Source organism: Panulirus ornatus, chromosome 3, assembly GCF_036320965.1.
Source record: "Panulirus ornatus isolate Po-2019 chromosome 3, ASM3632096v1, whole genome shotgun sequence".
In the NCBI taxonomy this organism is placed as follows: domain Eukaryota; kingdom Metazoa; phylum Arthropoda; class Malacostraca; order Decapoda; family Palinuridae; genus Panulirus; species Panulirus ornatus.
In genome coordinates, this window is record NC_092226.1 from 63,869,479 (window position 1) to 63,886,309 (window position 16,831).

General features: G+C 42.2%; 1 protein-coding gene across 3 annotated transcripts; it reads right to left on the reverse strand.

Annotated features, from left to right (window-relative positions):
• Positions 1 to 582: 582 nt before the first annotated feature.
• On the reverse strand, positions 583 to 14,659 carry LOC139762857 (uncharacterized). Of its 3 annotated transcripts, none has more exons than XM_071688078.1 (6): positions 14,417 to 14,659; positions 9,841 to 9,966; positions 8,767 to 8,833; positions 7,677 to 7,765; positions 3,813 to 3,992; positions 583 to 1,519 (listed from the first exon to the last, which is right to left on the reverse strand). In XM_071688078.1, exons 1-6 carry the CDS (start codon positions 14,642 to 14,644, stop codon positions 1,397 to 1,399), a joined length of 813 nt encoding a protein of 270 aa, XP_071544179.1. In that variant the 5' UTR covers positions 14,645 to 14,659; the 3' UTR covers positions 583 to 1,396. The 3 variants fall into 3 exon arrangements, with proteins under 3 accessions (XP_071544179.1, XP_071544197.1, XP_071544188.1); XM_071688096.1 differs by having other exon boundaries at positions 584 to 1,519; positions 14,308 to 14,534; XM_071688087.1 differs by having other exon boundaries at positions 585 to 1,519; positions 14,300 to 14,532.
• Between the last annotated feature and the right edge of the window lie 2,172 nt (positions 14,660 to 16,831).

Genomic DNA, 16,831 nt, shown 5'->3' on the forward strand with positions numbered 1-16,831 from the left:
TGGAGGTGGAAAGATGGAGTGAAAAAGATTTTGTGTGATCGGGGCCTGAACATGCAGGAGGGTGAAAGGAGGGCAAGGAATAGAGTGAATTGGAGCGATGTGGTATACAGGGGTTGACGTGCTGTCAGTGGATTGAATCAAGGCATGTGAAGCGTCCGGGGTAAACCATGGAAAGCTGTGTAGGTATGTATATTTGTGTGTGTGGACGTGTGTATGTACATGTGTATGGGGGGGGTTGGGCCATTTCTTTCGTCTGTTTCCTTGCGCTACCTCGCAAACGCGGGAGACAGCGACAAAGAATAAAAAAAAAAAAAAAAAAAAAAAAAAAAATATATATATATATATATATATATATATATATATATATATATATATATATATATATATGTGTGTGTGTGTGTGTGTGTGTGTGTGTATTTTTTTCATAAACTCTCGAGTATTGACAAACTCTCGAACCTCAGACTTAGGCCAAGGGGGGGAGGGACGCCCTGTGTGACGCTGACATCTCGAGAGATCCACAAGAGTGACATCCTTGCTCGACGTCGTGAAAACCAAAAAAAAAAAAAAGTGAATAAATAGATTTCATCAATAAACAAAGATTTATTGAGCACAAGTGTCAGCGGTGATCTGAATACTAGTCATTCATTATTTTTTATGTGATAAATGGGGAACCATCTGATTAAACATTTCCATCCATGGTTCTTAGGGAGAATCTAATTTGTTATGATAACACACCTCAAAAAGCGAAAAGAACTGCGACAAAAGGATATGTAGAGTGTCAAGTGTTACAGATGTCTATACGTAACGCGACAAGCATCGTTGGGAGAGTGGTCAAAGCATGTGTAAAAGGATAAAGTTTCAGTAGAAGATGGGACGTATGACTCCCTTCCAGCCAGAATGACCTCCGCTATACGTTCAGCACAGCTGAAGGCATCCGGACCAGCGAAGATATAAGGGTTCCTAAAGGCGTAAACTCATATAAAGCCGTGTCATATAGCACTATTCCAAACTGAGGAGTTCCAATATGGTGTTAGTTCCGGCAATGTGTCAAACGGTTTGATGTAGAGTCAGAGGGTGTTCTTGTAGTACAGTATTAGATGGTGAAATGTAGCGTAAATGTAATATAACGTGTATCAGGGGGGATGTAGTTTCAAGTGGTGTCATTACAACAGCATCACTTTCTGTCACAGTGTGTCAAACTGCACCATTAGAGTTACGTGTATTTAATCTACTGTCAGAATAATGTCCGGTGCCTGGGATTCAGTACCACCTAGTATGATATGAGTATCAGGGAGTATAACAGAGAACCGAGCAACTCCATTCCTTCGTCAGGTGAGGAGCTCGAAGACGAAGTGCATCTTGAAGTTGTGTATGACGCGGGAAGGGGCGGTGGGCATCAGGCCTGGTTCTCCTCGTCTTGCATGTGACCATAGCGGATTGTGCAAGAGCCATCCTCAATCGCCTGGTCTTCCTCCTCCAGGTATACGTGTTCTTCGTCTTCCTCCTCCTTTTCCTTCATCTGTAAGGACCAAAGGTTCATATATACGTATACATATTCTGCTATTTTAATTTCTAAAAGTGGAAACAAAAGAAGGAGTCAAGCTGAGAGTGCTCATCCACCTCGAAGGCTCAGAAAGGGATATCTGAATGTGTGTGGATGTAGCCAAGATGAGAAGAAAGGAGAGATAGGTAGTATGTTTGAGGAAAGAAACCTGGATGTTCTGGCTCTGAATGAAACGAAGCTCAAAGGTAAAGGGAAAGAATGGCTTAGAAAAGTCTAGGGAGTAAAGCCAGGGGTTGGTGAGAGGACAAAAGCTTAGGAAGGAGTAGCACTACTCCTGAAGCGGGAGTTGAGGGAGTGTGTGACAGAGTGCAAGAAAGTAAATTCTAGATTGATGTGGGTAAAAATGAAAGTGGATAGAGAGAGATGGGTGATTATAGGTGCTTATGAACCTGGGCATGAGAAGAAAGATCATGAGAGACAAGTGTTTTGGAAGCAGCTGAGTGAGTATGTCAGCAGGTTTGGTGCACGGGATCGGGTATTAGTGATGGGTGATTTAAATGCGAAGGTGAGTAATGTGGCAGTTGAGTGTATAATTGATGTACAAGGGGTATTCGGTGTTGTGAATGGAAATGGTGAAGAACTTGTGGATATGTGTGCTGAAAAAAGACTGGTGATTGGGAATACCTGGTTTAAAAAGAGAGATATACATAAATATACGTATGTGAGCAGGAGAGATGGTCGAAAGGCATTACTAGATTACGTGTTAATTGATAGGCGTGTACAAGTGAAATTTTGGATGTTATTGTGCTGAGAGGGGCAGCTGGTGGGATGTCTGATCATTATCTTGTGAAAGCGAAGATGAAGATTTGTAGAGGTGTTCAGAAAGAAGAGAAAATGTTGGGGAGAAAAGAATGGTGAGAGTAAGTGAGCTAGGAAAGGAGACTTGTGTGAGGAAGTACCAGGAGAGATTTAGTGTAGAATGGCAAAAGGTGGGAGCAAATGACGTGAAGGGAGTGGGTGAGGAATGTGATGTATTAAGGCAAGCAGTGATGACATGTGCAAAAGATGCTTGTGGCATGAGAAAGGTGAGAGGTGGGCGGATTAGAAAGTGTAGTGAGTGGTGGGATGAAGAAGTTTTGTTAGTGAAGAGAAAAGAGGGTTGTTTGGACGATATCTGCGAGGAAGGAGTGCAGCTGATTGGGAGATGTATAAAAGAAAGCGGCGGGTCAAGAGGATGGTGCAGAGGTTGAAAAAGAGAGCAAATGAGAGTTGTGGTGAGAGAGCATCATTAAACTTTGGGAGAATGAAAAGATATTTTGGAAGGAGGTAGATAACGTGAGTGAGACAAGAGAACAAATGGGAACATCGGCGAAGTGGGCAAATGGGAAGCGATGACAAGGAGTGATGAAGTGAGAAGATGAAGTGAATATTTTGAAGGATTGTTGAATGTGTTTGATGATAGAGTGGCAAATATAGGGTGCTTTGGTCGGGGTGGTGTGCGTAGTTAGAGGATCCGGAGAAAGGTTTGGTTCAAAAAGAATTAGTGAAAGCTTTGCGGGAGATGAATCCGGCAAGGCGGTGGGTTTGAATGGTATTGCAGTTGAACTTAATATGAAAGGGGGTGACTGTGTTGTTGACTGGTTGGTGAGGATATTCACTGTATGTATGGATCATGGTGAAGTGCCTGAGGATTGGCGAAATTCATGCATAGTGCCATTGTACGAAGGTAAAGGGGATAAAGGTGAGTGTTTAAAGTACAGAGATATAAATTTGTCGAGTATTCCTGGTGTCATGCCACTAATGATGTCACTGCATTCCCCATGTGTCATCTCGCTAGAGACGTCATGCACTAACGATGTCATGATATCGTTGTTGCGTCATGTTGCTACTGATGTCATGCCACCATTATTGCCATACCTTGATTGATATCACACCTGTTAATGTCAGAAAAGTTGATGTCATATCTGTAATGATGTTACACCACTATTGAAGACAAACCTTTATTGATGCCACACCTATCTTGATATCATAACTTTATTGACGTCATACCTCTATTGATGCGACACCTATTTTGATATCATAACTTTATTGACGTCATACCTCTATTGATGCCACACCTATCTTGATATCATAACTTTATTGACGTCATACCTCTTTTGATGCCACACCTATTTTGATATCATAACGTTATTGACGTCATACCTCTATTGATGTCACGCTACGACTGCTATCACAACCTGCACTGATGTTAAGCCAGTTTTGCACACGACCTTCGCCATCCTTAATTCATTCCTCTTTCCAAACTTACATTTAAGGCGTATGAGCGGACGACCACCATGTTGTAGCAGACGACCACGCTGATGAGGGAGAACATCAGACAGATGACCCAGTTGGTAAAGATGAGAGCAGAGAAGAGGGGCGTACTGATGTCCGTCAGGAGCAACACGCCCCTCACCCACAGCCACGCCCATACGAGCTGACGTCTCCTCTGCCATGGACGAGAACATTAATCATGGAATCAGTTCACATCAACATAGAATAATAGATAGATAAATGACGGGAGATAGATGCTAGGTGAAGGGGGAAGGGAGGAAGAGTAGGAGGAAGGACGACCTCTCTCCAAAGTGGAGGTCCTACTCAAAGCGTCATTGGAAAACAAAAACTCTTTGTGAGGAGACCAAAAATAATGATGGATTCAAGTCTGCCTGGCTGGTGGGCCGAGTCGTGCCTTGAAGTAGGATGACTTAACTACCCTGTGAGGACGACTTGCTTACCCTCGTTAAGTGCGACGAGTTACGTCGTAGTTACGGCCATGAGAGTCACCTTACATCAAAGGTTAAGTCCTCGCACTTAAAGAGTTAAGTCGCCTTGCTCAAGGGATTGGATTGTCTCACCAAACGGAGTATAAGTATCGTGCTGAAGGGGTTTAATTGTCGTGTTGATGGGATTAACTGTCGTATCAAAGGAGTTCAGTTGTCGTACTGATGGCATGCAACTATCGTATTGAAGGGGGTTCGTTGTCGCACTGAAGGCGTCCGTTGTCGCGCACAAGGGATTCCATTGTCGAACCAAATGGGTTCAAGCGTTATGTCCAAAGGGATGAGGAGAACAAGGGGCCACATATGCAACAAGATTTATTGATTAGTAGTTATAACTTGAGGCTGACGGCCTTAATGGCCCTGGCAGTCGTTAGACGTCAAACCCAAATGACTGCATAGCTCACCAGCCAGCAGACCTGCCAAACTAAAAAGGGGACAAGGGGATACCTGCTGTCCTACACCCTCTGTGTCCACCCTGGAACTAACTAGAACACCTGCTGCCTTACATCCACTGTGTCCTGCCTGGAACTAGAACACCTGCTGTCCTACACCCACTGTGTCCAGCCTGGAATTAGAACACCTGCTGTCCTACACCCTCTGTGTCCTGCATGGAATTAGAACACCTGATGTCTTACACCCACTGTGTCTTGCCTGGAACTAACTAGAACACCTGCTGTCCCACACGCACTGTGTCCAGCCTGGAATTAGAACACCTGCTGTCTTACACCCACTGTGTCCTACCTGGAATTAGAACACCTGCTGTCCTACACCCACTGTGTCCTGCCTGGAACTAACTAGAACACCTGCTGTCCTACACCCTCTGTGTTCAGCCTGGAACTAACTAGAACACCTGCTGTCCTACACGCACTGTGTCCAGCCTGGAATTAGAACACCTGCTGTCTTACACCCACTGTGTCCTACCTGGAATTAGAACACCTGCTGTCCTACTCCCACTGTGTCCTGCCTGGAACTAACTAGAACACCTGCTGTCCTACACCCTCTGTGTTCAGCCTGGAACTAACTAGAACACCTGCTGTCCTACACCCACTGTGTCCAGCCTGGAACTAACTAGAACACCTGCTGTCCTACACCCACTGTGTCCTGCCTGGAACTAACTAGAACACCTGCTGCAGGAAACGTATGGGTTTTGGAAAGCCTTGCTCCCTGACTGGAAGTACAGACGAAGAGAAGATATTTCTGTATTCATTTTTTTTCTTTACGCATGTACCTCGCTTTCTCTCAGAAACAGCGACATAGAGAGCTGTCAGTGAAAATATAAATTTCACTCTTTGCCTTGACAATGAGGTTAATATATGAAAATTTAAATTATTAAGATTTATAAAGATGTCTATCATCACTATTCTCACTGGCGTAGCAGAGCTCAAACGAGTTAGGTCCACAGTCAAATGTCTACAGCAATGTACTTATAATTCATATACAGTTTTCCCTTTTTTTCTTTTTTCTTATCATTCACTCTTTACTGTTACTAACTCTTCCCTAACCCATACATAGAGGGAGACGTTCTGTCTTCATTTAATTTGCAATGAATTTATGTTTTCTTTTCATCTCTGCTGAGATCTGTGGAGGCCATATCCCACACACCATGCGACGTGGAATTCGAAAATTGTTGGATTGAGACATTGATGGCACACACAGTGGGCGAACCCTTCAAGGGGCTTAATCTTCCTTTGCCTCATAGAAAACTATATATCCACTCAGTCAAATGCTGCACCACCGCCACCACATCCCGGATACGCTGTGTTCCATGTGATGTCAGGAATTGTAAAGAACAAATGGAGGAAGAGGTTTTGAGAGATTTATTTATTACCCATAAGGGAAAAAGGACTTTTGTATCAACACGTGAGTGGAACCTTGACTCAAAATGGGCCCGACGTGGATGACAACTTATGTGGGTCATTATGATTATGTAGGATACGTGATGGAGGATGGATGGTGTCATTATGATCATGCAGGATACATGATGGAGGATGGATGGTGTCATTATGATCATGCAGGATACATGATGGAGGATGGGTTGGGTTCATTATGATCATGCAGGATACATGATGGAGGATGGGTTGGGGTCATTATGATCATGTAGGATACATGATGGAGGATGGGTTGGGGTCATTATGGTCATGTAGGATACATGATGGAGGATGGGTTGGGTTCATTATGATCATGTAGGATACATGATGGAGGATGGGTTGGGGTCATTATGATCATGCAGGATACATGATGGAGGATGGGTTGGGGTCATTATGATCATGCAGGATACATGATGGAGGATGGGTTGGGGTCATTATGATCATGCAGGATACATGATGGAGGATGGGTTGGTCAAGCCCATCTTGTACTGGTACAACAGAAGTGTACAAGGAGGAAAGACAGACCGAGGAAGGAGATGGAGTGGACATAGTGATGGATTGACGGAGGAACAGATGCAATGGAAATATTTTGAGGTTCCATAGAAAAGTGGAAAAGTAAGAAGTACTTTTATAAGTGTGGAAGATCATGTGTCACTTTTCACAAACTGGGCCAGGATTTCTTGAAGATGTGTGTTGTTGACATGGTGGAAGCTGTATGTATACCTGGTCAGTCCAAATAGATTGGGATTGGAAATGATGTATGAAATTACAGATATAACTAGATAGATAAACCGAACTTATGTAGAGTGGACAACAGATAAGAAGTGAGATAAGGCATATAGATAAGAGATATATTGGCATAATGGATAAGAAGAAAAAACGGGGCTGAAAGAACGTCTACGAATGCCAAAAATATAAGAAAAAATGGGATAACTAAAACGAAAGGTTGTCTTAAAGAGGAAAAGAATAAGGGAAAGATGCCTGAGTCTGGGAGATGAGCTTCCCTGGGTATGAGATCAGTCGGTGGTCACTATTATACAAAAACATTTCTATATACATAGATTAGATAACCAGAATCGAGATATAAAAGATAGGAAGTCAATCATTATACATCACGCATGAATCTGAAGTTCACCCAGTAGAGAAGGAGAAGAAGAAGAAGAAGAAGAAGAGAGAGAGAGAGAGAGAGAGAGAGAGAGAGAGAGAGAGAGAGAGAGAGAGAGAGAGAGAGAGAGAGAGAGAGAGAGAGAGAGAGAGAGAGAGAGAGAGAGAGAGAGAGAGAGAGAGAGAGAGAGAGAGAGAGAGAGTCATATATAAGGCGAGTCTTCCCCTTTCCCTCCTCCCCCCCCTCACCCCCCTACACACACACACACACACACACACACACACACACACACACACACACACACACCTGCTCATTGACCGCCCAGGTAATTACGTATACAGGTAGTTAACTAAAGGCGACGTGGTGACAGACGTACCTACCTTCCATATCCCGTAGATGAGGACACACGCAACCCCGCCGTGGATCAGGGGTTCGAGCACCTGCGCTATCAAGATATTTGTGGATATTCCTGTGGGTTGGAGGAGGAGGAGAGAGACAGTGGCATCTTGAGAAGCATTGGAGAACATGAAGGTGATGTCAGTGTTGGAGGGAGACATTGGGGCATGGTGAGGAAGATGCTACTAGTGTTGGAGGGGGACGTTGGGGCATGGTGAGGAAGATGCTACTAGTGTTGGAGGGGGACGTTGGGGCATGGTGAGGAAGATGCTATTAGTGTTGGAGGGAGACATTGGGGCATGGTGAGGAAGATGCTACCAGTGTTAGAGGGGACATCTGTAAATGTGAGGAAGATGATCTCCATGTTGGGGGAGAGGGTTGGAGGTGGGTGAATGATAAGACAATGGGAGATAAGGTGATGTCATTGGTGGAGGGACATCTGGCAAGGTGAGATAAGATGACATCATTGGTGGAGGGACATCTGGCAAGGTGAGATAAGATGACATCATTGGTGGAGGGACATCTGGCAAGGTGAGATAAGATGACATCATTGGTGGAGGGATATCTGGCAAGGTGAGATAACGTGACATCATTGGTGGAGGGACATCTGGCAAGGTGAGATAAGATGACATCATTGGTGGAGGGACATCTGGCAAGGTGAGACAATATGATGTCATTGTTTGAATCCATTCAGATGTCACAGACACACATTACAAGACAGAAGTAAACAGTGTCATGATTTTGTATGAGTTTAGAAAGTTGTCCTCATAATACACAATATATTATCTCCATGAAACACATGTCTTATCCATGAGAAACATATGAACACCCATAAGAAACATGTCACCACAATGAGAAACATATCATCACCATGAGAAACATATCATCATCCATGAGAAACATATCAGCTGAAAAATCATCAATAACAAATTCACATTAAGGTTTCATTACCTTTAAATCATGCATCTAACGTGAAAGAAATTTAAGTTGAAGTCTTCATTTCACAGGCTTACTGTAAACCCCTGGAGGTGTACACTCCCACCATGCACAAAACTTGGGTCTACACTAACTCACCGTATTCTACGTTGAGAGGCGACTTATTTTGTACTCCATACAAAACAGCGAAGATGATACAGAAGACCTGGAAGGAGAGTTCAAACAATATTCATTATATGGAATCAAGTAATGTTGCTTTCCAGTAAAATAACACTATCAGCAAGACCTTAGGAGATTAGAAGACCAAATCATGTAAGAATTAGGAGTGTTTAAACCGTCAAATGCTATGCATGTAAGATTTATATATAGGCAGTTTGTGTCCAACTCCATAAAGTGATTTCTTTACCACCTTAAGGCATTTATCAATGAAAGACCTAGGGTACTTTTACTGGGATCCAATAGAATAACATCTTCTCAAATTCAACATTAATAAACTCTGGACTGCAAATATGTAATGCCGTTAGGTAATATAGACTGGAATGATGATAATTTAACTCTATCATATTGAGCTCAATGATAATGGATATATGATCATACATTGGTAGGTTCTTTTGTATGTGCTAAACTTAAACTTGTCTCCATCCCTATGGATCATACAATCTAAAAATGGTATCAAACCATTATTTTAAATACCTACAGTAAAGTTGATGGAAGATACTAAATTATTAAGTAAAGATAGAATTATCTGTGAATTATTATTTGTTAGCCCAACACAAAGAACATCATCTACATACCTAAACCAAATTGCATTAGAGGGTAAGATATCCTTAAGTAACCTTGTTTCAAAGAATTCCATATAAAGATTATTATACAGGGATACAGGTACTCACTGTACAGGGATACAGGTACTCACTGTATAGGGATACAGGTACTCACTGTATAGGGATACAGGTATTCACTGTATAGGGATACAGTCACTCACTGTACAGGGATACAGTTACTCACTGTACAGGGATACAGGTACTCACTGTATAGGGATACAGTTACTCACTGTACAGGGATACAGGTGCTTACTGTACAGGGATACAGTTACTCACTGTACAGGGATACAGTTACTCACTGTACAGGGATACAGGTACTCACTGTACAGGGATACAGTCACTCACTGTACAGGGATACAGGTACTCACTGTACAGGGATACAGGTACTCACAATCTCCAGTACAGCGATGATAAGAACGCCAGTTCGTAGTGACCATCTACAGCAACATCGGTCCACCACAAGACGAGGTCGTCCAACTGGGCACTTGCAAGCCATTTCCCCCGTAGACGAAGGCTCCTGCATCATACAGACGTACAACATGAAAATGACAGACACTGGCAGAGAAGACACAGATTACTGAAATAAAAGACACAATGGCGGGAGTGTCAATAGTGACACCTGCGAGAGTCTACGGTGCGCAGGGAGAGAGAGAGAGAGAGAGAGAGAGAGAGAGAGAGAGAGAGAGAGAGAGAGAGAGAGAGAGAGAGAGAGAGAGAGAGAGAGAGTCGCACACCAATATACTGACTGACTCTGATTATGTGGCGAAGGAGGACGTATGGTGTTGATCACTGTGGAGACAAGAATCAATGAGAAGACATGTATTGTGGAAAGCAAAGAGTGATAATTAAATTTTTTTGTGGGGAGGCGAGGGAGGCGAGGGAATGAAACTGGGGAAATGGACTTCTATTGTTGTGGTACAGATCAGTGTTATAGAAGCTCCTACAGAGTGTACACTGATGGAAAAGGAGCATAGGTACCTTTAGCTACAAAAATACAGAGGGAAGGTTAACGTAGAGAAAAGATGTCGTTCTATATATGAAGTCAGGGAGCGAAACAGCTCAAGGATGTTTTGTGGAGAATGCATAAACTGCACACCAGCCAACCATCGTTTGTGAGGCATAGGAGAGCAAAGGAGTTAGTGTGGCGGGAGGAGAAAATGGGAAAAGAAAAACCATTTAAAAAGGATATGGCAAAAAAGGTGGATATATCTTCTATAAATTCAGTTAGACAAAACTGTCATTTAAACTACAACTGATGAGGTTAAGGGATCCAGGAGGACGAGTTGTGGAGGTGGATCTTAGGACACGTGAGGAACTGAATGACAAGCTCAAAAAAGAAAGGTTTTCTCAGTGGGAGACACTCTAGCCCCGGTGGTTGCAATGGGTAGGAGGTCTGAAGGAACCCGTGAAATATTCGAATTAGACATGAATGAACTGTTAAAGTGTCATGATCTATAAAAAAAAAAAAGCTTATAGTTCTAATGAAGTGTTTTTTTTTTTCATACATATGCTAAAAGAAACTGTACACATCCACTTGAGGGCCACTTGAGATGTTGTTCATTACGTGGCTAGAGGAACGTATGATGCTAAGGGTGTGGGAGTGAGCAAATGTCGTACCAATCTTTACTTAATGAAGGAAACCGAATTGAACTGCGCTTATCGGCGTTTCAGTCTGTCTGATGAATGTCGTCTTTAAGACAACGATGTTTATAAAGCGAATGCAGGGCTACTTAGGAGAGGGGCAAATTACGTGATTGGAAGACTACATAGATCAAGCGAAGTGTTATGTGTAACAAACCTTTTAAAATCTCAGTGGAAGATTAGGCTCTGTTTTAGACTACCAGAAAGCATTTGACACTACGCTTCACAAGAGGCTGGTTAAAGAACCTGGATCTTCGGGGAGGAATGAGAGGGAGACTCATTCCATGGAGAGAACATCATCTCGGTGTAAGGGAACAAAGAACGCATGTCAGAGGCGGCTTCTTAAAATGGATTGATGGGTCGTCATTGGTGTGTGGCAGGGTTCGAACCTGGAACCATCGCTGTTCTTGATCTATGTGGAAAAACTTGCAAGGAGGTTTGGACTCACACCTACATATGATCAGAGGTCATGTCAAGGTCGCGAGGGAAGTTAAAAAGATGATGATGATCGCATCGTCTTACTAGAGAACTCAGTCACCAGATTTGATCTGTAAAAATGTTCGATGAAAATCAACTCAAGTAAATGGAAAGTAACGTGAATATGTTAAAGTGAAAGGAAGGCCTCCATACAAGTATTTTTCACCAGGATATTAACCGCATGAATCTATGGGTAAGAGGGATTCATAAGTCGGCATTGCATCTAACCTGTCGTCAGAGCATCACCTTACGAGACCAGATCTACAAAATGATTTTTTTTCAAGTTTGGTCACCACACGTCAAGAAACACGAATAGTTAATGGAGGAAGTCACAGGAGGGGTAACAATATTTTGCACCTGAATCAATTAAGTTGGGTTATAGTGTGAGGATAGAGGCCATAGATTTGCTGACATTGAAGAGAAAAGAGTGAGGGGTGACTGGATCTCAACCTCTGAATTTTGAGATAAGTTTTATGATATCAGCAATCAACACTTGCTTGAATGACGCAAGGATAGAACAACCAAAGGATGTAACATGTAAATGAGCAATATATTCATTAAGAAATGTATAAGAGGGAAGCAATCTATGGTACAGAAGTAATGAATGTCATAAAATATAATGAAACTAAAAATGCTGACAGTACACAAAACTTAATAATGTTTTGTGATTGTAGAGAAAGTTTAAAAGATGAGGCCCTACGAGTGCAGAACTCCCTTCCTTTACTATATTGGAAGGTAATTGCCACTGGCATTTGTTTGCATACATACACGAACACCAACACGTACAATCACAAACAAACAAACATGAATGAGTGCCCATGACTGGTACCTTTCCATTGTAAGAAAAAAAAATATATAAACAAAATTACACAAACCATAAATTGATTATATGTGTGTCGAGACGTATCGTAGTTCCGGTGGAGTTAAGGATATCGTAAAAATCTTACCCAATATATGGCAATTATCTCATGCTGTAACAACAATGACGGGGTCGTTCAGTTTTCGCCCATACGCAACGTCATTCTTCGTTCGAATACCCAAGAAGTACTCCACACGTCGAGAGAGAGAGAGAGAGAGAGAGAGAGAGAGAGAGAGAGAGAGAGAGAGAGAGAGAGAGAGAGAGAGAGAGAGAGAGAGAGAGAGAGAGGAGCATTCTGGACACAAGTGACTTGTCTCATCTGCTCTCAAAGATTCAGAAAGCGATATCAGGAGTCCAAGCTTAGATTGCTATACAGTTCAAGATGACCCTAGAGTATGGGGGAGTTACATCATGTTACCTCAAGACCCCAGACGAACCACACTGTCTTCACGATGTGGTTCGTCTGGGGGGGTGGGTCTTGAAGTAACATGATCCAACATCTCGGGAGCTGTCGTCTTCACCATGCCCTCAACTTGACCTTCGACATTTCCTTCTATTTTGTACTGAGATCGTGTCTTCAGGTCACGTGTGAATGGAGTATGTTGTTGACACAACATTTGAGGTATCATATGTATGCATTTAATGATCTTACAAATGGTAGGTACACACTATTTTAATTCACTTTGCCCTTGTTGTTCTAGTAATAGATATTTCCCTAGCGACTGGTTTAACTTCATGAAATCCAGTAGATACTAGGACATCATATCCAAAAGATACTTGGATACCATACCATGCCATGGCAAGCACCGTAAACATATAGAAATATAAGTGAAACATTTCCACAGTATAGTAACATTAAGAAACAAAAGATGAACGTTACACAGAGTATAAAACTCGCAAAATCTTAATCATATCAGACGTCATAAGAAATTCGGGTTTGTACTTGCCGAAAACATGGTCTACAAGATCATAAACGCTTCAGTATTCACAGATGATAAGACTTAAGAACACGTTCGTAGATGCGAACACGTTCGTGATGAGGTGGCAAAGGTTTCAGATGCGCCTTCCTACCATCACGCTCCCATCTCACACGGTGACGCAACCAGACCCCAACACTAGAACTCCCAGGGACGTTTCATTGTGCTTTAAGCATCTGTTGCTGACCTGGGGCTTACTAGAGATGCTTTGGCTCAGTGATGCGACGAACTTCGCTGAGAAGAAGAGGTTCTGGAATTCGGAAGTTATCTGGATTTTCTATGCTAAATGAGACGGTATTCGCAACCCAGTTTATCAACTTGACCCTAGGGGAGGATGAACAGCTAGGTTGATCGTAGACCGGCTGCCGCGACTAGGATTCGAACCTATGCGGGCTTGATGTAAGTATCAGATGAAATTATCTGGAGGTTAGATTTAACGTGGAAATTTGTCACCACTGCGTTTCACATCTATTCTCTTATTTTCTTCCTCGTCCCACTGTGAAGAGAATATATATATATATATATATATATATATATATATATATATATATATATATATATATATATATATATATATATATATATATATATATATATATATATATATATATATATATATATATATATAAAGAAATAAATCGTACTTTCTTCACGAAAATTCATTTTTATCATCTTCGGGAGGCAAAGGTTCAACCAGCGAGCTAGACCAGTAAACAGGACATACTTCATCAAGGAGAGTTACACACTACCCTTCATGCACCTGTGACCGACTCTAACTTGAGCATTAGTTTGTCTTCACACTCCTCCCTCACCCTCGCTCACCCGCACACCACACACTCATGCACATACACTGACAAAAATTGTATCTATATCTACATAAATATATATGTATATACATATGTACTCTCTCCCTCTCTCTCTCCTTCCTAGGGCGTAGTTAAGGGTCCCCGCGTCGCTCGTAGCTTGGACGAAGAACCAGTCGTATACGTGCGTGAAAGGGCGAGGTCCCTCACCCAGCTGTGGGATCCTGTGGTGTTGAGGGAGAGGAGGAGGAGGAGGGGCGGCGCGGGTAGGTCCGCTCCTGCACCACAGGATATGTGAACTGACGGTGGATGTCGGGTGATCCTGGGTCCGAGCCAGGAGTCGCAGGATCTCTCCTGGCCACACAGCCATCGACGTATATATATGGTAGCTGGAGACTCGTCAGGACCCCACGGTGAGGTAGCTTCCTCCAGTGTCATTCAGAGGATAGTGGTAAATAGGAGTAGAACTCCTGCAAATGTAGCAGTGGTAAGGATCGTGCCATATTAGACGCAATTGCTCTCCGGGTGGGTTGGCTAGTGTGGATTTTTTTTTTTTTAAGCAAGATATTCGGCAAAGCGCCAAACCTACAGCTTCTACCAGAGGCTGAGGAGGTTTTCAGGCGACGTGAAAGAAGAATAAGAGAATGCAAAAGCAAGAAAAGAATTATTCTGCCGAACGAGTTAACAAGTTTATCGGGTGTTGATAATTGTCAGGCACAATGAACACCACACTACAGGTAGGTGATCATATATATATATATATATATATATATATATATATATATATATATATATATATATATATATATATATAAGAGTGAGTGCTCAAATTACAGAGGTATAAGTTTGTTGAGTCTTCCTGGTAAATTATATGGGAGGGTATTGATTGAGAGGGTGAAGGCATGTACAGAGCATCAGTTTGGGGAAGAGCAGTGTGGTTTCAGAAGTGGTAGAGGATGTGTGGATCAGGTGTTTGCTTTGAAGAATGTATGTGAGAAATACTTAGAAAAGCAAATGGATTTGTATGTAGCATTTATGGATCTGGAGGAGGCATATGATGAAGCTGATAGAGATGCTGTGTGGAAGGTATTAAGAATATATGGTGTGGGAGGTAAGTTGTTAGAAGCAGTAAGAGGTTTTTATCGAGGATGTAAGGTATGTGTGCGAGTAGGAAGAAAGGAAAGTGATTGGTGCTTAGTGAATGTTGGTTTGCGGTAGGGGTGCGTGATGTCTCCATGGTTGTTTGATTTGTTTATGGATGGGGTTGTTAGGGAGGTGAATGCAAGAGTTTTGGAAAGAGGGGCAAGTATGCAGTCTATTGGGAAGTGAGTCAGTTGTTGTTTGCTGATGATACAGCGCTGGTGGCTGATTGGTGTGAGAAACTGCAGAAACTGGTGACTGAGTTTGGTAAAGTGTTTGAAAGAAGAGAGCTGAGCGTAGATGTGAATAAGAGCAAGGTTATTAGGTACAGTAAGGTTGAGGGACAAGTTAATTGGGAGGTAAGCATGAATAGAGAAAAACTGGAGGAAGTAAAGTGTCTTAGATATCTGGGAGTGAATATGGCAGCGGATGGAACCATGGAAGCGGAAGTCAATCATAGGGTGGGGGAGGGGGCGAAAGTTCTGGGAACGTTGAAAAATGTGAGGAAGTCGAGAGCGTTATCTTGGAATGCAAAAATAGGTATGTTTGAAGGAATAGTGGTTCCAACAATTATATATGGTTGCGAGGCGTGGGCTATAGATAGAGCTGTGCGGAGGAGGGTGGATGTGCTGGAAATGAGATGTTTGAGGTCAATATGTGGTGTCAGGTGGTTTGATCAAATAAGTAATGATAGGGTAAGAGAGATGCGTGGTAATAAAAAGAGTGTGGATGAGAGAAGAGAAGAGGGTGTTTTGAAGTGGTTTGGTCACATGGAGAAAATGACACCTATTGTGTCAGAGGTGTAGGAAACGAGGAGAGGTGGGAGACCAAATTGGAGGCGGAAGGATGGAGTGAAAAAGATTTTGAGTGAACATGCAGGAGGGTGAAAGGCGTGCAAGAAATAGAGTGAATTGGAACGATGTGGTATACCGGGGTCGACGTGTTGTCAATAGATTGAACCAGGGCATGTGAAGCGTCTGGGGTATACCATGGAAAATTCTGTGGGGCTTGCATGTGGAAAGGGAGCTGTGGTTTCGGTGCATTATACATGACAGCTAGAGACTGAGTGTGAACGAATGGGGCCTTTGTTGTCTTTTCTTAGCGCTACCTCGCGCACATGCGGGGAAGGGGGTTGTCATTTCATAAGTGGCGGGGTGGCGACGGGAATGAATGTGGGCAGACAGTATGAATTATGTACATGTGTATATATGTATATGTCTGTGCTTGTATATATATGTATACGTTGAGATGTATAGGTATGTATATGTGCTGTGTGTGGGTTGGGCCATTCTTTTGTCTGTTTCCTCGCGCTATCTCGCTAACGCGAAGACAGCGACAAATTATAATGAATATATATATATATATATATATATATATATATATATATATATATATATATATATATATATATATATATATATATATATATATGTATATATATATATATATATATATATATATATATATATATATATATATATATAT

Bases quoted from the DNA above. Each gene is read 5' to 3' on its own strand.
- LOC139762857 (XM_071688078.1), bottom strand. From the start codon at position 14,644: ATGACACTGGAGGAAGCTACCTCACCGTGGGGTCCTGACGAGTCTCCA. The intron at 7,766-8,766 runs GTGAGTTAGTGT...TCCAACCCACAG, and splicing joins GCCTCTCAACGTAGAATACG to GAATATCCACAAATATCTTG. The intron at 3,993-7,676 runs GTAGGTACGTCT...CGTCCATGGCAG, and splicing joins TCATCTACGGGATATGGAAG to AGGAGACGTCAGCTCGTATG.